The 21,688-nt window shown below is 43.8% G+C and overlaps 1 protein-coding gene across 10 annotated transcripts in view; it reads left to right on the top strand.

Annotated features, from left to right (window-relative positions):
* frmd4a (FERM domain containing 4A) overlaps positions 1-21,688 on the top strand; it is a 99,701-nt gene that overhangs the window by 35,232 nt on the left and 42,781 nt on the right. For 2 of the 10 annotated variants that reach the window (XM_034879847.1, XM_034879846.1), the window contains exon 1: positions 5,999-6,470. The exons of 3 other annotated variants lie outside the window; for them this stretch is intronic. In XM_034879847.1, the coding sequence (XP_034735738.1) occupies positions 6,378-6,470 (93 nt within the window). In that variant the 5' untranslated portion in view covers positions 5,999-6,377. Of the gene's footprint in view, positions 1-5,998; positions 6,471-15,364; positions 15,845-21,688 lie in introns of those variants that run through there. 5 more of the 10 variants (XM_034879843.1, XM_034879852.1, XM_034879842.1 and 2 more) reach the window with 3 other exon arrangements.

The following is a 21,688-nucleotide window of genomic DNA, read 5'->3' as shown; positions in this document are numbered from 1 at the left end:
CCCTGGTTGCTTTGATCTGCCGACTGCTGTAATGACTTTTGTCGTTAAGCTACTGTTTCCCTTTAACATTGTTTACAGGCACACGCATCTGTTGGAGGAAACAGTAGTCTGTCCTCCTCTGAGATATACTTTGCTGCCAATGAAAACTGTCAGCACTCACTCCACTGCTGCAGGGGCATCCATGTCATTGACATATGTGGATATGTGCTTCCTAAATCCACCAGCCTATTTTGGAGATTTGGTCGTTTTCATATATCCAATAGATGATTTATGACTGGAGCAATAACGATAAGTGTTTGTGGCCAGACCGGCATTTGGATAATTCATGCATGTCATGTGGGATGGAAAAATGGGAGTCAGGAAAATGCTTCCGTCCTCCACATTTCCTCTCAGCATCCTAATTAGACTGCTTATTTATTTATTTCTGTAATTTCTGGAAGAGGCTGGAAAACAGAGGGTTATCTGGCCGCTTTGCATACTTAAATGAGAAATATTCAAATCGCCTGCACCCTTTCCAGGCTGCTTGCTTACTGAATGTGCATATGGCATCCAACACACACACACACACACATGCACGCACACACGAACACACACGAACACACACGCACATGCACGCACCAGCACACACACGCACACATACACACACACATTTGTTAAGATGAGTTCTGAAGAGGCTTATTTCAGTGAACCATCAAATGAAGCCAGGGTGAATAAAATACTTTGATTGGAAGGCTTACCAGCAGCAGACGTTGTGTCTTGGATCAGGAATCTAATGTTACTGAAAACATTTCATCAGTGTGTCCAAAACAGGAGACCAACAGTAATATAGGCTGTAATATATGATGAAGGGTTAAGCAGTTCTGTATGTTGGAATTAATCCAGCAGTGAGCAAAGACGGGTCGTTAGATGAATATTAGGGGTCATTAGAATAATGCTTCTCCATCCTCCAGCAGAGACGGACCTCCAGAGCCCTATCAATGATGCTCATTGGCTTGGAGCAGCAGCTGAGCGTGCAGCTATTTTCATTAGCACAGCAGCGCATATGAACGATTCAGGAAAGCCGAGAGGATCCGGGGCAACAAACTTCCTTTGCAACCTATTTTACTACTAGAAGAGGAGGTTCCTATTTTGTCGCCTTGATTGCTCGCAGGAAACTGGAGTCAAAGCGAGAGCCATTTGTAGACTCGTAGGTTTTTCAGGTCAACACTTTTATTTCCGCTGCATACAAGAACACTCATAGATTTAAAGCACATGACTGCACACAACCTGGTCACAAAGTCAGTCTACTGTACAAGCTTAGAATTTCAGAAATACAGCGTGAATACCCATCAATGCTGTTATATTAACTCGTAATTTAAAAAACACGGCACTTCCATTGTCACAAAGGCAAGGGAAATTTGAAAACAGCAGCCCCACCCCTCATGCCCTGCCGAAAAGTTAAACGTCTGTTAGAGAGAAATGTCAAATTGTTTTAGAGGAAATATAAAGAATAAATAAAATAACAATCATCTGTGTGACTATATCGCTTGATTTCCATAACATTTGTTCGTTCACATAGCAACGAAGATAGCATCTCTGCCACATACACAAGACCTTTTAAGGGCATCTGGTGATCGGATTTTTTTTGGGGCTGCTGTAAAATGTCAGTTTGCGGCATCACATCAGCCCTTTGCTAAGCTGCTGTGTATTGTTTTGCTGGTCCGCTGAGCTGTGTGAGCTGCGATGGAAGGACAGGGAGAGGGATGGCAGCTCCTCTTTCAGATTCTGCCTCACAAAGGCTGACAGTTACGTCAGGAAATGAAGCAACCTGATTAAAAATGCATTCAAACCTTGTGTAGTCTAATTGAATCTCCTCCTCGTGCAACCCACAAACATCTCCAGCCCCCACAGTCCTCTCCCCCAACATCCTCATCGCCTTTATGATGCAGGCCTGGAGGCAGAGCTAAACTTCCCCTCTCTCACTCTTCTTCCTCCCAAGCCTCTTGTTTTCTCCTCCATCCCCCTCGCCCTCATCTGACAGAGGAAGAGCTCAGCTGGATGGGATTGTTTCCGTCGCAGCTGTACCGCTCTGCTCTGCTCTTTTCAGCACTGTCTGCTGTCTTTCCAGCAGCAATAAAGCAGTAGTTCACCTTTGGGAGAGATGGTCTGTCATAAAGGGCCTGTGGTCTGTAAGAGCATTCATTCTGCCAGGAGCACAAACACTGTGACGTACTGATACTCTCTCCACATTGTGTCACTGTATTGTGCGTCATGTGTGTCTGTGTGCATGGCACGTAACCTATTCTCCAGCATAGTCTTGTCTTTTGACTGTGCTACTGTAGATGGGTTGTATTCAGATAGAGGCCATGGACTGGGTGTATTATGTGTGACCATTCGGTTATGTAATGGGTGTGTCCTCTGACCATTGATTACATTGTTAAATATAGCAAGCTGTGCTCTTCCATCTATCTCCCTCCCTCACTCTCTCTGTCTCTTTCTGCTCTCCCCTTCTACATCTCTCGCTCTCTTGCTTTTTCTCTCTCTCCACCATGCAGTTGTCATCCCGTCTACATTAATCTGATAGTGAAAATGATTGGTATGACATGTATTTTTTTAAGATTTTTTTACGAGGCTTTCCCCCAAAAAAATAAATAAGCCCCAACAAATAATAAGGGGATGACACACGGCATCAGTCTTTACTTTGACTGCAGAATTGCCCAAATAAATACAGAAAAGACAACTTTATCCGTTTTATGCACACACCCATAAACTAATAAGCTTTTATCATTTAGCCTTTAATTCCTGCCGTTTGCATGGCCCAGAATCTGATGGTCCAGCACATGCAGAGGCTTTCCAGTGGAATAATTGAGAAGCCTTGTGTGCTGTTCACTGGTACAAATTGCACATCCAGCGCCCCATTCAAGTCTTTTGCTTCCCTCATAACAGACTACTGATTGGTCCATTGGGATGATATATTCTATTTCCATTTAAGCATGAATGACTGTATTATGGCAGTGTTTGTGTGAATGTGGACTGCACCCAGAAAAAAACTCAAGCCAATGTCCACGTACCACGTCAGCGTACAAACAGTGAAAGACGGATGGGATTTTTCAGTCTGTCTACATTCCATTGGTGCCACTGTATGACATTTTAATCATTTTGAAAGACACACAAGCAGATATGCAGTATGTGCACACACCCAAACACAGTCACTTCCCAGCGGGTTGAGCAGATGTTGTGCTAAGCGACACAGTTTGTCCAGGACAACCTGTCCCCGTGCTCCACCAAATCTCTCCAATACATAAACACGTCCCAGTTTTCACAATGTCCCTGTTTCCTGAAAATCTTTCAGCCTCTCGGTTACCTTTCTGAGCATGTAAAACTATAGGCCTTCACACACAGACACTACTGAGGGGATGATAATTGAAGTGGATGCTCCCCTGTGGAGAAGTCATTGTGATTGGTTCTGGCCTGATGAAGGATGGGAGGGCCCGCTTTCTGCTCATCTCCCTCTCATGAGATAGAGAAAAACAACTCTAGCAAACACACAGAAGCACAGACAGAAGCACACAGTGACAATAGAACGAGTTACGCTATCAGGGTGGAATTGTTTAGATATGTAATCTGTGTTTTCTGTGCAATGGCGCTGAAACTCAACCCTTTGTAATTTGTGGAGTCTTGAAACCTAAACATTCAACCCCCTCCTTCCCTGCCTGGGATGGGGAGAGAGTCCAGCTAGAGGGCATTTCCATAAACACCACCCACACACACACACACACACAAACACAAACACAGTGAGGAGCGGGACCAGAGGGATGAGTCAGACAGCCGTGGGCAGAGACCGGCTGGGTTATCAGGGTAAATTAATGCGTAACAATGCCAGCGGTCTACAATTGAAAACCATTGCTTCTTATTATTACTACAGACAAAGACTAAGCAGACAAACACACACACACACACACACTAAAAACACAGTAGAAATAAAACCCAGACAGTCTACGCGCTTTGTTTGCACCTCCCTCATTAGCAGCTTTCATAACCAGGTAGTGATCTTCTCTCTTTCTCTTCTTTGTCTCGTTCCTTCTATCTTTTGTTATATGCAGGTTTGTTGGGAATCAATAGTTCTTACTTCATTTTGAGGACAGTTGGTGTGAACTGATCCAGCACAGAGAGGCTGAATCTCCCAGCTTTTTGCTTTTTGCTCCGATTTTTGTATGTTTACGCCTCATTATGTATGCAGTTTGGTACTTCACATATTTTTATTAAGGGCAAATCCCATTTGCTTTTATTTCTGCATGCTTGTTGACTGAAATGGGTCATTGTGCCTCTAGCCTGAGGCATCAAGAATAACAAGATTTTGTTGTTTTCTTTCCTCTTGTCAAGACGAGGGCTTATCACCTCGCCGGATTTGAGGTAGTGGAATTTTAAAAGTCTCAAAAGTAAAAGAAAATAATCATTTAAAAAAACAGAAAGGAGGAGAACAAACGAAAACAAACCACACTTAAACTGTTCAATTAGGAGAGTCTATTGTCATCTCCCTGTCAAGGTGTCAGACGAGCCTACTATGAAAGCAGCGAGGTTTGTCTCCTGAATCAGCAGTGGCTGTTAATCTCTGTCATCGCGATCTGAATTAACATCAAACGCACACATTGCACAGAGTACCTGAAACAGGGCAAAGAGAAATGAATTCTGTTTGTTGGATCCCTGTTCAGTTTTCCAGTGTGTCATCTGCAAGACCTGGATGTCTGCGAACTAAGTTTATAAATACCCCTCTGATATTTCTCATGTAGGCCACAGTCACTCACATACTGGCGTGGGCTAGGGTATTGAATAAATAATGCTTGCTGGGGATTACCACTGCAGACGATTTTTCCTGTACGTTTGCCGTGTGGCACAATGTGTGTATGTGTGTGTGTATGTGTCTCTATGAAAGTGTGACATATACAGTATCATGTCACTAAAGCCAGCGCTGGTCCCCACTTAAAGAAGTGATACAGTGGATTGAAAAGGCTTGTTTGTTTGTTCATTTTGACCAGTGACTTTAATCTGATTTCATACCCTGTGACCCAGCATCAAATCACCTCATAACTGACAATACCAAGCTAAATCATACTGTTATTATACAATGCTGCTGGCTTACAATAGCTAGCCCCTACAAGACGTTAGCTGTTTAATGCGTAAACTTACTGTAGCCTACATGTACTGTATGTGAGCATATGTGCAAAGTGAACATCTGTGTGTGCCTACATATGTGTGTGCATGCGTGTTGATCCACTTAAGTTAATCAGCTGGCAGTTGAGTATAGCTGTGCAGAGGCAAACAGAGCTTTGCGGTGAGTGATGATGAGAATATGACAGTAAGTCACTAGGTGCAGCTGTAACTCATGAGTCCAATAGCTTTAATGGACATGTAAAGACCACCGTGGTGGAAACAGAGGCCTGACTCAGCTCTCCGTGGCTGCAGCCATCATGATAGAAGATCTCTGCTGAAGCCTCACAGCTAAGTCCACAACCGTAACAGCTTTATGAAACAAAATCAGGCTGATTTTCACATCTTTCTGCATGCCTGCAATGAACCAAGTGATAGAATGATCAAAATCTGCATGCATGAGCATTGTGCAAGTATGTGTGTGTGTGTGTGTGTGTGTGTGTGTGTGTGTGTGTGTGTGTGTGTGTATTCCCCCTTTGTGTCCTCGTCCAGACAGTGCAGGGAGAGAAAGCTGGATGTGGGATTTCAAAGATAATCTCCCTACCAGATGGCAAAACATCCCATATTCCTTTTGAGGTTCCCCACGTGATCCCCTGTAAGGGGTGTGTGTGTGTGTGTGTGTGTGTGTGTGTGTGTGTGTGTGTGTGTGTGTGTGGATGGTGGGGGGTATATACCCCACACACAATTATTATTGGATCATGTGACACAAGCGCGTATGCTAATAACAGCCGTAACGTCACATTAATCCAGTGACCTGGTTAAGCCCCCCAACTGAAGGAAGTGAGTGTGGGAGGCAGGGAGGGGGAGCTGCCAGAGCAGGAGAGAAGAGAGCGGAGAAGAGAGAGGAAAGACAAAGCGCTCTCCCTCTCCCTCTACACTCGCTCTCCTCCTGAGCGGCAGAGTGGAGCTGAGCGGAGCAGAATGGGAAGTGTTTTAACACAGAGGGAAATAGAAGAAGAGAGAGGCACATAGGACCAGTGTGGGGCTGCTATACCCACCCACCCAAACACACACACACACACGCACACACACCAACCACTAGTATCACACAGTTCTTTCCTCGTACACAACCACGCGCATAGCTCGCGTGAACCCTGGCTGCCAGGCTGGACGGAACGGCGAGGACACCCACCACACACACTCGCACACATGCTCGCACACCCACGGACACACACACTCTGGAGCGTACTATGGTGGTCCAGGGAGCAGTGACGCCCGGGAGAACCCGCCGGATGATGCTTAAGCTGCCGGTGGGGACTCTACGGAGGAACAGTGGAGAGAGGGTAAGACACAAACCTCAAATACTCTTTTACACTTTCACCCTTCTTCTCTGACTGCCTCCTCTCTGAGACTGTGTCTTGCCGTGCTATCGTGTGCGTAAATGGGATTTAAAAAGGTTCTTGGCTTATCCAGGGGATGGTATTAGATTTGGATTGGTGGAAGGCAAGTCAAGAGAAAAGCTTTTAATCTTCACAGTGGACAATACTTCTCTGTGTTTCTCTGTCTGTCAGTCCAAGTATGTCAATCTTTCCAAAACTCAGTCTGTCTCTGCTTATGTATTCCACTGCAGTCCTTGGATTCCAAGGTTACAGGGAAGTCTCACTGTGGGAGAGCTGTCTTTGAGTTTGGCTCGTTTGCCTGTCACTGTCAATGCAATTGAACTGACTTGAGGCATGAGTTAGCTTCCTTTTATCAAGCAAAACCACGCATAGTCTGGTCTTCAGCGTGGTTTAAAGTGCTGGATCGGCTCCTGCCTGAGCTTTCCTGCCAGGCATCACACGCTTCAGTGTTCATGTGTTAGTGTGAATAACGTGGGTCTTGACTGACGGCAGAAGATAATAGTTTTCCAGCTAAGCTCAAGACGTGGAATGTGTGTAAAGACAAGCTGTAACCTGCCAGGTGAATCACCTCTTACGCTCCTCCACAAAGTTGTGTACACCACAAGACATTTGCGAGCTTTTGGAAAAGAAAGAAGCACTCAAGTTTGCAGCTGTGACTGTATTTGTGTGTGCAACTCCCCATTGCATTCATATGGTGATGCACATCTTTCATGTTGTAAATACAGCAGTATTAAGTGAATCCGATTTAAGTAGAGTGTGTGTGCAGGTGACGAGCAAGCCGGGCTTATGGCTTATCCAGACTGCGTCCTTAAAATCATGAGGTGCTTACAGGATCATATTGAATATAATTCTAACTCCTTTTTGGATATCTCGGTCTTCCCACTTGATGATTTTAGTTTCATTAACATGCCTCTTTGTGGGAATGTGACTTCTGAGAACCGCTGGCCTCGTTGTAGTTCTCTCTTTGATTGAGAGTGCACGCAGAGGACACAGTAATATGCACAAGCACACACATGCTGTGCCCGTGCTATCATAAATTACACAGAATGGTTTCTAAATATTGAATGAACACAGCTTTCACTTTAATAACCCTGGACATACAGTACACATTCCCAGCCTGCTTCAACACAGAAAGAAGTGCTATAACCTTCACATCTCCTCACACACATGCATAAAACACTATGTGGCTTCTTTGCTTCTGTAGTGAAGTTGCACTGAAGTAAACAACTTGACAGAGGCAATGTAAATTAGAATTTGTTCTAATGCTTTCAGGTCTCATTATCTAAAGACAGGTCATGTGCCAGTCATTTTTTAGTGGATGGAAAATTGATTAACTGTGGTCCAACTGTCATATTGCTTGATGAGAAGAAACTGAATATTCACTGTCCATTTCAGAGAAGTAATTGCTACGGGTTTATTAGCTGGTGCCTGTGCACAAGCACATTCACATACACTCATTCAAATCAACTTCATTAATGGAGGAAAGCAGATTTTCTCACACAAGGGGGGTCTCTGTCTCCTGATTGCATTCCTTCTTCTCTGCCTCCCATTCTTCTGGCAGCCAGCTGTGCGCAGACAGACTGGAGGGAGATTACTTGTGATTTACATACATTCACCCGCATTATTGTGCTGTTGTGCTGAAAAAAAGGTCTGAATGGATGAATGTGCATCAGTTTGCTGTGTAAGGTAGTGAATGCATTGGATATTTAAAATAGCTATCCATCAAATCTCACAGGCAGAAAAGTGTTCAATAAATCGGCAAAGGTGTTTCACAAAAGAGAATTAAAATCTTCCGACTGACTGATTCCTCTCCTCAGTGATGGCAGGTGAACAAAGCTCAGTGATGGACCGGTTTCTACCCTAGAGTCTCTAGAAAGGTTGACTGTCTGTTGGGTTATGACTTCACCTGCCCATGTCCTCACTGAGCCACTGAAATACTTTCAGCTCTACACACAGATGCTGCTCTGTCCTGCTCTGACTTGCCATGTTAGATAACTCATTGCTTTGTCGTCCAATCTCCACCTTATGCAACTGCGTGAGCCGCATTGACGGGGAACAGCGTACAGAAAAAAACATTGACAAAATCTTTATCTATAAGCGGCTGACTGAGCAGAGGGGAATGTTGCAGTGGAAATGTTTATTGCTGCCAGCTTAAATCCAGCTAAATGTGTTTTGCACACTTGGCAGCTTAATTTTTTCATTTACGGACCTTCACCATTTCCCAGTGAACACGCAGAGGGTTTTGGGTGTGCACCGCCGCTGGCTAAACACTCTACTCCATAATCGTTATCATAACTTAAAGGTGCTCTTAGCGATGTTACGCGGTTTTTAGTCTACACCATTTTTTTGTCGCATACAGCAAACATCTTCTCACTACCCGCTAGCTGCCTGTCTAACGGATAGTGACAGGCTGCTTGTCCCCTGGGCTGTCTACAGGCTGTCTACAAAGACAGCCCAGGCTCGACAAACGGCAGCAAAAACAAACTGCGCCCACCTGCACCAGCAAACATAACAAACAGACTTCCAGCATTCCAGCTAATAACCGATTTGGGGATGGGGGTTGGGGGGGTTAGTGCGCGGAAGCACAGAATGGAGGGAGAGGGGACGGGATGAAGAGGACAGAGGGGCAAGTTAGCCTTGTTTTGTTTGACGTCAACAAGAAGCAACATCCCCCAACATTGCTTAGAGCGAACTTTATCTTGTCTGAAAGATATTTTCAAAATGGATCATCCAGATTGCTTTTCACCTTCCAGATTGCCAACCTTCTCGTCTGTGTCCTGTCACTCTCATCTAATGCAGATGAATTGCCTCACGTCCATGTCGGTAGTATCTGATGGATGTGGGTTTCCATCACAGTTAATTGAGTAATATCTACAGGCAGAACATAGACCATCTTTGTTCACAATCAACAGCAATGACACACACAAAACATGGCTCGTTAACTCCAGAACAACAGGAGAGGAGGCAAACTTGATTACTCCTCTTTTGCTCAATGAATCACTTTCTTTTCTATAACTCATCTTGTCCTTCTACTCCTCGCTATTGTGGCTCAAATTGTAGCTGTCCTCAGATCTTGACTTGTCACGCTTCTTTATTGCTCATTCCCCCTTTCTTTGGCTCTTGCATACCTTTTATTACAGTAGAAATGGCAACACATGAAAGAAATGTATCAGCGTGGACAAAATGAGAAAAAAAAGACTTACCATATAGATTGTTCTAAACACTAGGGGCCCTATTTTAACGATCTAAGTGCACGTCATAAAGTGCATGGCGTGTCCAAATCCACTTTTGCTAGTTTGATGGCGGAAAAAAGGGTCAAAGCGCCAGGCGCAGGCTTCAAAAGTGTTGTGCCTAGTGTCTTTATTAATTCATCGGTGTGTTTTGGGGGTAATATGCAATAACCCAAACAGAGTGTCATCTCCCATTCCCTTTAAAGCCAGGCGCGTTTGTACCTTGGCACAATGCTACTATGATCGCAGATTTGCACCATGATATTTTTATTTTTAATATTTTGCATGTAACAAGCATAGTGTGTGCGCACTGTGCACAAGCCTAGGCACGTTTCACTTCTCTCCACTTTGCGCTGTTGAAATAATAATGAAATGCTGCGTTACTGACTTCAGACCAGGTTTTTGTTGGTCAATGGAACGATCACTTTCTGTGGTTGTAAGATAGCAATACGGCAAGAATTCACACACATTCAACACACCTCCCTGTAAGACCAGCACACCCATGGGCGCAAAGATGGACGCAGTTGCATTTTCTATTTAAACAACGTGTGCGCTTGACAGGAAATTAACAACTGCTTCGGTCCTAAAATAGCAAAGACACTTGCATTGGTCTTTGCGTCTGTCTTTGCACCAATCTGTGATAGGGCCCTAGGTGTTTACAGTATAATATGATGATGATAAATTGCACAGTTGGTGTTGACAGTTTAAAACAGCTTCTTTTAGGAATATTTACTGTTTAGATTAAGGCCTGAATTAGGATTATCCCCGCCTTTGTTATTTTGCTATCATGTTAAGCTGCTCAGCTCTTTTCTGTGAAATTAAGAACAAAAACAACAAACAAACAGTGGGAAGACAGGGCACAAGAAAGAGCGAGACATGCGAGTGTGTTTACGTGCATGCTTTTCCTAAACACTCGAAAAACATTTCAGATTTGAGGAGGTTGAATCGCTCTCCAAGGAAACATGTTGTTGTCAGGGGCACCGCAGGGGAGCGAGGGCTAGAAGGTGGGAGGGGTGGATCACTGTCGGAGGGTTCACAAAGACACACATATAGAGACTTAGACACATGCACGTGTTGAAAACAAATGCTCATGAGCGGAATAGGAATGCAAACGCACAATAGCACGACTGTAATTTACCACAATAGGCCTGAGAGCTAGAGGCAGCCAGGCAAGTAGCGAGGCAGGAATACTAATCCATCCTTGTTACCTTTAAACATCTCGTCTGCACCAATAACAGAGAAGGTCATCGCTGGACTCTGGCATTCTGTGGGTCAGGTTGATACTCTCCTTGTTTCTTATCAAATGGATCTAAATGTCTCGACATTAGAGTCAGGATTCATTTAAGCAGCTGCAAAGTTGATGTGGACACCAAAGGGACAACATTCAAAATGAGTTTCTGTTACGTTTTCTTCTAACGTCCCTCTGTTGGCACATATCAGTTCTGAGCTGTGAGTTTTTGCCCCCGCAGCTCTGCTCTGCCTCGCTACAGTATTGATTCCCAGGGATCTCAACCTACCCCCAGGACTGTAGGTGAGAGAGCTGGGGTCAGTCAGTCCAATTTAAGAGACAAAGAAAAGGGGGAAAAAGGGGAAGAATGAGAAAAAGAGGTGGGAATAGCTTGAGCTAAAAGGCTCGTGAAGGCCCCTCTTGCACCACACCCTGTTTGGCATGAAAGAGGACCCCCCTTTTCTCCCCAAGGCAGCTCAGGAGGAAGAATGTTTTTGAGCAAGAGAGGAAAAGGGGGAGCACATGGGAGACTCCCACCCTCCTCTCCTCCATGCCTCTTTCATCACTCTCTGCTATGATTATTTTTCCCACTGTCTTTTATTCCCTGTCCAAAATCAACCCGCAGATCTATAGACGCATGTCACAGCTGCATACATGTTCAAAGTACATCTGAACCGAGCATGATCAAACAATGAAGAGATGATCGGCCATTGACTGTGAGCGAAGGCTGAAGGCGGTGAGCTGCTGATAATGTGTTTTCTCTATGGAAACATAGCAGGGTAGCTATGGTGAGAGTGGACTCCTCTATCCTCTGCCAAAACATCCCCAGTGGATGGATGTGTGTGTGTGTGTGTGTGTGTGTGTGTGTGTGTGTGTGTGTGTGTGTGTGTGTGTGTGCACGTGTGTTTGTGTGTGTGCATGCATGTGTGCTTTTGCGTGCGTGAGCGTGTGCGTGCATGTTCCCGTCCTCTGCCACCTTCATGCAGAGCTCAGAATGCTTTCTTCATTATCTCTGCTTCTCTATTCTCAGAAATGACTGTGTGGAATCTTTAAAAAAAAGAGAGAAACAGAGCAGAGAAAAAGAAAAGATGAGTGTGGATTGATGGGAAAGAGTCTGTTGGATTCCATCTTCCCCCAAAACAGGATGTGGAGACCCCGACATGTTCCTTAAATATCCCAGTACAATCTGTGCCCTTTGTCAGACAGATAACACGACTCACATGAAGGGGTTTGTTCATAGTTTGTGAGTGTGTTGTGTATCAGAATCTTGCTGTGAAAAAATAAGAGGAATAGAAAGGAGGATATAAAAGGATAGAAAAATAATTTCTCTTGGAAAATCAAAAAAGACAAGATATTGAAGTGTGTGTGTGCTTGTGGGCGTGTGTGTGGGTGTGTATGAGTGACAAAGAGAGACAGAGCGGGAAAGGGTTAGAAAGAGAGACAGTGAGAGAGGTGCAGTCTCTCCCGTGGGTGTACTGCAGTAACATAGTAATCCTCATTAATATTTATCTGCCAGGCAAAGGGGAGAGAATGATTAGCTGGAGAGTGTGCATGTGCATGCTTTCTTGAGTGAACAACCCTTTGTGCATGTGTGTATAACATAATGAAGTATATAACACATGAACTAGGTCAACTTCTCTACTTAAAAGACCAACAAGCCCCGATACTTCAAAGGTTTTCACGTCATCGTGGGGGTTTCTCATTGCATGCATGCACAGTAAACAATTTTATCTAATTATTATAAGCACATTTGTGAATACCGAAGCTCATGCACAAACGTTCTCACACACATAGACATAAAGAAGCTCACTGCTTTCAGCCCCCTCTCGAGCCACATTACGTTTTGTTATTGATTTTCCTGCTTGCACCTCTAATACAATCACATTAAACTAGACTGATCGGAATGGAATTTCACACTGGGTCTATACACGGATGTCACTTATAATCTCTGTCACAGCGATGCTGGTGTATGTGAGTTTGCTGGGTGGTTGTGCGTTCCAAATGAACCATTAAGAATATTAAGCCTGCAAAAGAAAGATGCCAGGTTTATTGTCAGAAGAAGTGCACAAGTAGTACCTGTACAACTTTTCCTGTGTCATACGCACATTCTACTCCCTTGCACACAACTGTTTTTATGAATTTGTGTGCCATAGTGCCTCAGCTGAAGATGTTCTTGTGAATTTATAGTGTCTGTGACCCATTTCCCTCCACTGCGCTCCCTCTCTCTTTCCCTCTCTCCTTCTCTCTCTTTCTCTCTCTGTCTTTTTCTCTCTCTCTCTTGCCTGCACTAGTATAAAACGCCTGAGTGGAGATCGGAGAGCAGGAGGATGATTGAGAGATAGAGAGAGATATGAGGGAGAGATGAAAGTGGGAGAGAAATGGAGAGAGGAGAAAGTAAGAGGGTGGAAGACAGCGGGAGACCTCAGGATCTCACAACCGAGTGGGTACAGGTCTGAGGTTTATTTGTCATTAATATGTGGACGACACACAGATGATCTCACTGTTTGCCTGTCAATTCCTGTCCATCACAAGGCAAATGGTGTCTTCTTCTCTCTGTCTTATTACTATGGTAACAGCCGGCCAACTGACACTTTGGTGCTCACTGTTTACATCACAGGGCCTGTGTGACCTTTCCCAGGATTCAGCTGGACATTGCGCACACATAGAATCATGTGAACAGTGCACTGTCATAGCTAACCTCCCACCGCCCTCCCTACCACAACAAACATTTACACAACTATAAATTACAGTGGCTGAGAGGTTAACATCTCCAGCCTTCATGTGTAGCTCCAGCCAAACCCGGAATTATTTTGGAGAATTCACACTATAGGAATGCGACACATTCCTCATGGGTTTCTCAAGACACCACTGAGAAAGCAACATGAGGCCCTGAGAAAGAGAGATGGGAGATTGGTGCTGTGGAATGAGGAATCTCAGATTTAAAAAAAATGCATGTTGTCATGTGTACAGCACACTATAGTTGATTAATGTGATGGCAGTAACTCACTTATGTGTTCATGTTGACATTCAGTTACAAACAAATGTTTTGAGCATCATAAAACAACTTCAATGCACACACAAACATACATACACAGTCTCTCTCTCTCACACACACACACACACACACACACACACACACACACACTACAGCAGTACAGGAGTGACCTCTATTATCGATAAAGCCCTCCATGAATCAGAGTGGGCTACGAAAGACCATTTAATCCACCTACAGTCAGATCAGGTTGGGTAGGAAGGCAGAGAATTACTGGACAATACAGAGTTATGAATTCTCTATAGATCAATGCTCTCAGATGAAAGTGAAAAAAGTGAATCAGTCCAGCTGAATAAACCCATTGGATATTTGAGCTTTTTTCTTTTTTAAATGTTTAAACTGACAGAGTTTAAACTGGAAGAAATCCTTAGTGACCGTAAAGATCAAGAAAAGGCTGCTGGAGCTAGAAAAATGTGCGCCTGTATTTAATTTCAGAATGATTTCAACATAACACAGAGAACGTTGGTCATTTAAGCTGTTTTGTTTTAGCAGAGCTTTAAAGCCAATTTTTCATCACCGACTGGCAAGGATATACACACAGACTATAGGCCTGGCACAGGTTTTATGTGGAGGTTGTATTGCCTCCATGTGGTCATTGTTGCAAATGGGTGTGTATCAGCAAAAGCAAGATAAGCTTTATTGTGGATTGCTATCTCGAATACTGTGCAGGGATAATGTGAGAAGTTGGAAAAGAGTAACAGATGGGTTGTATATTCTTACATTTGTTTTGGAAGAATTTAACCAGGTCAAGTCAGGATACCCCAGCCTGGGAAAACTGGCTCAGAGGAAAATGTGTCCTTTAAAAAAACAAAAACTAAAAAAAATATTCTGGCTACAATCCCAGTGCTGTTAGAATACTCTATATATAGACTTTGGAGACTAAATATCATAATGTGTGTGTGTGTGTGCGTGTGTGTGAATGACTGTGTCTTCTTCAAGCATACAAGATATTGTACAGTCTGACCAGGTGTGTGAGGAGGGGTGCATCTTGAAAACCAACCCCTCTCCCCTTGAAAAGTGAGAAAGTGAAAGAGAGATTGCTGTCTGTTCTTCTCTCTGGCACTGGACTGGTTGCTCTCCATGTGAGCTGCAGTATGAGAGTGCATATCGCTTTAAAAACAACTACCAGCCAGGGAGACTAAGAGACTGGCTTCATTTTCTTAGTGCGAATGTTTGTGTTTGTGGCGCACAGACCAACGGATGTAGGGCGCATTGCTTCGGCGAGAAGAAAAGAGAGAGGAAGGGATGAAAAAGAGAGAGAGAGAGAGAGAGAGAGTCAATAGGGACCACTAGCTCTGGGGACTGGAACAGAAGCACCAGTCTTCAGACAGCTTAATCCCAGAGAGACTTGGAGGACAGAGTCGGACGCAGGAAAGGAGACAGCCACAGGGTTGTCCTGTCTCTCTGTTGTTTACCTCTAGAGATGACCCAGTTATTATCTATACTAGAGCTAAGTGGTATCAGGAGGACAATAAAGACTAATAACTTCTAATCACCTGGGCCTCAGTGGATTTTACCTGTAATGACTCACCTAATGTGATACCGGTGGATATCTCACTGATATTGACTTGTTCTGCTACACTGCACGTACCTTTGGAGTTGTGTCTCTCGTCACAGAGAGCTTGCAGTCAGTGAAGTAATGGAGGCAGTCTTGTTAGGTCTAGACGAGGCCGTCTGCACTCGGCAGGGTCTGCTGTCAACTCTCACCTCAACAGCCCTCCAACGCCTTCGTGTGCATGCCAGGAACCTCCCTGCACCCCTACATCTATTACGCACACACAGGTGTGTTTCAAGGCCACTCTACCAGGTACAGTAAGCTGCACCTCACATACAGTACACACAAAACAAACATAAACTAGATGTGCATTTGTATAGCATTAAAAAAAAGGCACCCTCGCACAGGGGATTTATTGCAACATCAGTTTAGAAATGTGTACTTAATGCAGTGATTTGATTTGAAACCTATTGTCTGCTAGCTGGGCCACCTGTGGAGACAGATAGCCACTATTGGAAACTATTATAAATGAATGATTCCACACTTGTGTCAAGGCTTGGACGTGATGATGTGCTGTAGGCCAGGTACGTCCTTCAGGCGATAGGCCGGAGCCAGAGACAGGAGCAGGGTTAAACATGACGGATTTGTCTCATTAAGCATGGAGGACAGAAATGGGTTAGATGCTGTGTTCATGCTAGTAAAATGGGACACACATGCTGACATAGTTTACAACACTCAGCTCAGGTGCATGTGAAGGGCTATCCTGCCAAGTTCAGAAAAAGCTGCTTTGTATTACATTGTTGTCCTTGTGTGAAGTGTTCTTTTGTAGTTATTGTTGGACGCGGAGCCTCAACAGGAAGTCGTGTTGCTTAGGTCACTATAAGGAGTCAGGAACTAAACTGTAAGCCTGTAAGTGTTACTATGGATACAGTATGTGAAAGGGGGATGCTTTCACACAAAACACACACAGACACTGTTTTATAGGCTGTCCGGTTCACGATTCCTCCATTGCCTTACACATTTACACACAATTTAACTCGGTTGACACACAAAATGTGTCAGTTTACTTGTACAGAACAGTTTCACCAGTGAATTATATTTTAATCGCTTTTAGTAAAAGCAGCTTTGTCTTTTGGGCCTTGTGTTTGTCTGTGATTCAGCAAAATGGGTGCTTAGTATTCTCTTCAAGAAGTCAGAATCGGCACTCAGGGCTTTCATGGAGCCATTAGTATTCTCCGGGCGTCTCACCTGCCCTGTATGCAGCTGGCACTACCAGGACAAACCCAACATGCTCGCAGAGAGCCACTCATCAGGCCTGTTGCTAGATTAAAAAAAGCCCACACTAGACTGCATAGCACAAAATCATCCCACAACATGAGTGGCGTAACCACACACACACACCAAGTGCCTTTTCCTGTCGTTTTGCTTTAATTCCGTAATTCTCAAGAGGAGGATAAACTGGATTGTTATTCTAACTTTTGTCTTCGGATATGTTTTTATGTGGCTCCTAAGTTTAAGCATCCTGAGGGAGGGCAACACAATCAGAGGAAACTGAAATAACATACCAGACCTCCCGAAGACAACCCTGTCCTTAACACCCCCTCCTGGTTTAGAGACGCACCAACATCTGAGAGAGGCCACATTAAAACCCCTTTTTAAACAAAGGTATTTAACACTTTCCCAAGTATCCTCTGGTGCTTTGATATACAGCTATACACATTGTCTCCCCCCTTGACTGATGAAGTGGTATGGTCCAAGGTGGAGCAGTTAATAGTAGAGGGAGTTACAAAAGCAGGGAAGGAGGGGTCAGTGTGTCAGGCTGCAGGCTGGGGATACCCCTGGCTCCCTGCTCTGATTCTCTGCCCAGCTTCCTCTATTACTGTTAATGAGATACCTAACTTCACACAACTGGCAGACGCACAATGGAGAGAGACAGACAGAGAGAAAGAGTGAGAGAGGACTTAACTGTTTCTAAATATTGTATCAATCCGTTTTTACTTTTCTACACTCATTTTCCACCTTTTTTAAATCCTAAAAGAAAAATATTATTCCACTCCATTGCCCTGAGCTAAACCTGTTCCCACGTGCATCCTGTTCCTCTCTGACATTCTATTCTTTTCTTCCTAGTTTAATTAATTCTTCATTTCTTATTTAACTCTCTATATTCTCTTTTCAACTCTCACTGGAGAATGCCGTCATCCATCGCCAGCAGTCCTACATACTCAGTAATGACACCAGCTCAGATATTGTCAAGATGATAATTTTACGCTTTTGCATGTTACGTGGCGCAGCGCTACGTGTGATGGAGCTGTGGCGGTACAGTAACCAGCGGACTGCAACATTTGTGAAGTGTTGTTTGCTCCCGCAGATGTGTGCTTATGTCTCTCGTGAGAGAACGCAGCCGCGTGTTCACACTTTCATACATATCAGGCTGAGTAATATTGACTCAACAGCCTCGAGTCACACATTTTCCTCTGGTGGTATGACCCTTTAAATATGGTTAGTACTGTTGTGTGTGTGTGAGGGCAGTGCTCTGTGTTAGACAGCGTCTCTGGGTAATTGTTGCACTGTATTATTTCTTTGGTTGCTTTTGCAAAATTGATTTTATCTGTGTTTCTTTTTCTTTTTTTTTCTACCAGTCTTTTTTACCGCCTGACCCCATCCCAAAAGCAGGATATCCTGCATGGGGAAGAAGCAGGGGTAAGGACTGTTGCAAACACTGGTGGTTGGGCGTTCCCTGAGTCGCAAGAATTGCAAGAATTTATCATTTACCTGTAATCATCACAGTCGTGCAACTAACCGCACTTAAACACCATCATTTTGTTGTTAGGAATGTGAAGTGACACTTTGTGAAGCAAAACTCATCCTCAGTGTGTTCAACATCCTTTCATCCTAGATAGACCAGGTTCATTTCCTGTTATAGTGCTCTAATAATGGTAGCTGACAGGAAGCTGGTTCTCCTCTCTGTCAAATGAACTTAGATTCAAGCTGTTTCCTAGCAACGCAATTCCAGTGAAATGTTTTAGACATATTTAAAATCTTGCATTATGACACATCGATCAGACTTTTAGGGTGGACTGCATCATATTTAGGAATGCAACCCAGGCCAGTTTACTCCCACTGAGCTCATCTGGTCCTGTTTCCTGTGAGAATGGCTCTGTCACTGATCATATTCCTTTCCCCCTGACGAGTCCCAGTCCGTCATGATACGAAGCAGAGACACAGCAGCACAAGTCTAGAATATCCAAGATACACAATCCTCCTTCTGTCTAGGAGCTGGATCACTAGTGTCTGTTCTGTTACTTCTTTTGTTTGTGGTCTGATAAGCCATGGGCGCTCAGTCAAACCATGGTGTTTTCAAGCAAGTGGATTTCTTGGAAGAGCATTCCACTGTGATTGCCAGCAGCCTCCCCTGAATCGGGACATGATTGTATTCGGTTCAGGTTGTTAAGTCTCTCTGACTCTCATGTTCAATATATCATCCATTTGATCAATTCCACTGAGGCAGATGTCAATAACTAAACTCGGGAAGGCAACTATCCAGAATGGGAAATCTGTGTGTCCTCACTAATCCCCAGCCTTTTTTCCCCAGCCAAGTATTTATTGGATAGAGGTTGAAGTTGAACTTTGTGTCTTCCTACTGAAGAATTTTGATCCCTATCCCTGTCTGGCAGCCATCTTTGTTCTCATTGCCAAAGTCAGGATCTAGATGTGAGAAATTTCTTTTCCCAGAACCAAGAGAGAGACGGTTGCTGCTGGGAGGGGTTGAGGGCAAGAATGGACATTGTCTAAAAAATTTACAGCAATTTATTTATACATTTTTTTATTTTCTAATTTGTTTGCAACTACCCAGAGGCATGTTTGTGTTTGATATCCCTGCATGGTGGCGCACACTCAAACACACAAACACACAAACACCCCTCTGTAGATTCTGTTGGTGGTTGAAGCCGTTTACTGTGTCTCCCTGGGGATGAGGTCTTATTTGCATAGTTGGTCTGGAAAACATTCCCACTGCTCCATTCCCAGGTTTATTAAGAGTGTAAATGTGTGTGTGAAAAAGAGAAAAAGGAAGGGGGGCGGGGGGGGGGGGTGTTCAGACTTGTTGATGTCTGAATTTAACAAAAAGTTTCCTGTGGAGATTCATCAACAGTTCAGCGATGGGACACACATTTCTCCTCATTCCATAAATCATACATCGTGATCAAAATGTTATCAGACATTCATGTTCTTTTGATCTATATGTGTTCGACGAGTCTCTTGGTGATCTGCATGCTTATTGCGTGTTAAACATTTAAAGCACGACACCCCTTCTCCCCCATGTGCCATGTGTCAGTTAGTTACTGTGCGCCATAAGCTTCTTAGCCATGCTAGTATCTAATTTCTCTGGTAATGCGCGAATATGGCACACTACTTGATAGGACAGTCACTCGCTTGATTAATTACAGGCGTTTGCATGCTCACACGCTCCCTTCCTCACACAGTCATCCCAAAGGACTACTGATTCTCTGATTTAAGGCATATTGTTGATTAAAAATAGGATGGTATTGTTATTTCCAGCAACGTTACACAGGAAATGACATTCCAATATTATTGTTGCATGACACACAAAGATTGTCCCTATGTAGGCTCAGCCTTACTGACAGTGTTTTAGGTTTCATATAAAAGGATTGCCAGATATGAACACTTTCCCAGATATTGTTGCCATGTTGGAAACTATTTAGATGTTGAATATGTTAAAACACACGGATTGAAATAACTTGCTGGTGTTGTATTGGGCCAAGGTTGAGCGGCCTACATGATACATCTGGCTGGTATCCCTCTAAATCCTCTAAGTGTGTCTGAGTTGTGGCCAGAGTGGACACAATATAAGATTTTTGGAGGTGGTCCCGTTGTATTGAGTGAAGTGATAGGTTTAACTGGGCATTAGTGATGGGGATACAAGGGCTTATAATGTTTTAAGTTCAGAGGTTAGGGCCTGAGTATAGAATGGTAATCCCGGAGGATTACTAGGGGAATCTGGTGAATATCTGAGGAAATCCCTCTCAGGGACTCCCAGATCCTCTGTTTGTATGGATATTGTATCCTCCTGCAGTGTGCCCACGTGTGTTTACTGAACAGAGGCGTGAGTTAACTTTCAAAAATGAGTTAACAAATATGATAATTTCCTCAAAACAAATCTTCACAGTTTACAACTAGTGCCTCCTCTCAGCAGACATAAACTGACCCCAGTTTCCCTATAAGGACTCTTTGTAGATATAAGACAAGTGTATCAGTCACATTAATGCTGAATGAGAGTGTAAAATATTATGCACACGTGTTCGGACTAGGTGGAGTTTAGTCATTGATTTCCCATGGTTCTTTGGGGAGGTATGGTTAGCCACTATAGTATATTTAATAAATTATATAAGACATCATTTTGAGATTGAAAGTAGGAGGGACTACACTTTTGCTCTCATTCATTTTTAGTTTTGTCCTTTGATGTTATAAATGCCTCTGAGTTTCCATCTGTAGACTCAGTTCCCATCTGTAAGCCTAACACAGGATTGCCCCAATGTTTTTATACATTGAGCCAAAGCTTTCCACCTCCTGCCTTCAGATTCTGGCTACCCCAAAGTCCAAATGGCCAAATGGAAAACATTTAATACCTTTACAATGACGGGATTCCCTTTGGACAAGAGGAATTGCACACACACACACACACGCATGCACACACACACACACACACACAAACACACACACACATGGTGAAGGGTAGGGGGGAATGTCTTTGTCAAATTTAGTATATGTTGACTTTATAGAGTGATGGATTTCCTTGTTTTTGCCATCCAGGGATCATGATACTGTCATCAACTGGATTGAATATCTTTCAGAGAAACATTCATTGCATGCTTTTTTACTTTAAGTTTATACACCTGGGTCATACTTTTGCCTGGTACAGTGTCTTATTGTCTTACAGTGCCTCTTCCTCTAAGTGCCCTACATTTCTGGCAGAGTGTGCATGGTGGAGACGGCAAAATCTCCCAGAAAGTTGTCATGGCAACTTTTGTGTGCGTCTTAGGTTGGAGAGCACCAGGGAGTGAGGCTGGTCAAACATTAATGTGTGTGTGTGTGTGTGTGTGTGTGTGTGTGTGTGTGTGTGTGTGTGTGTGTGTGTGT

The sequence above is a fragment of the Etheostoma cragini genome, chromosome 8 (assembly GCF_013103735.1).
Source record: "Etheostoma cragini isolate CJK2018 chromosome 8, CSU_Ecrag_1.0, whole genome shotgun sequence".
NCBI classification, from domain to species: Eukaryota; Metazoa; Chordata; class Actinopteri; order Perciformes; family Percidae; genus Etheostoma; species Etheostoma cragini.
This window is presented reverse-complemented; position numbering and strand designations above follow the sequence as displayed.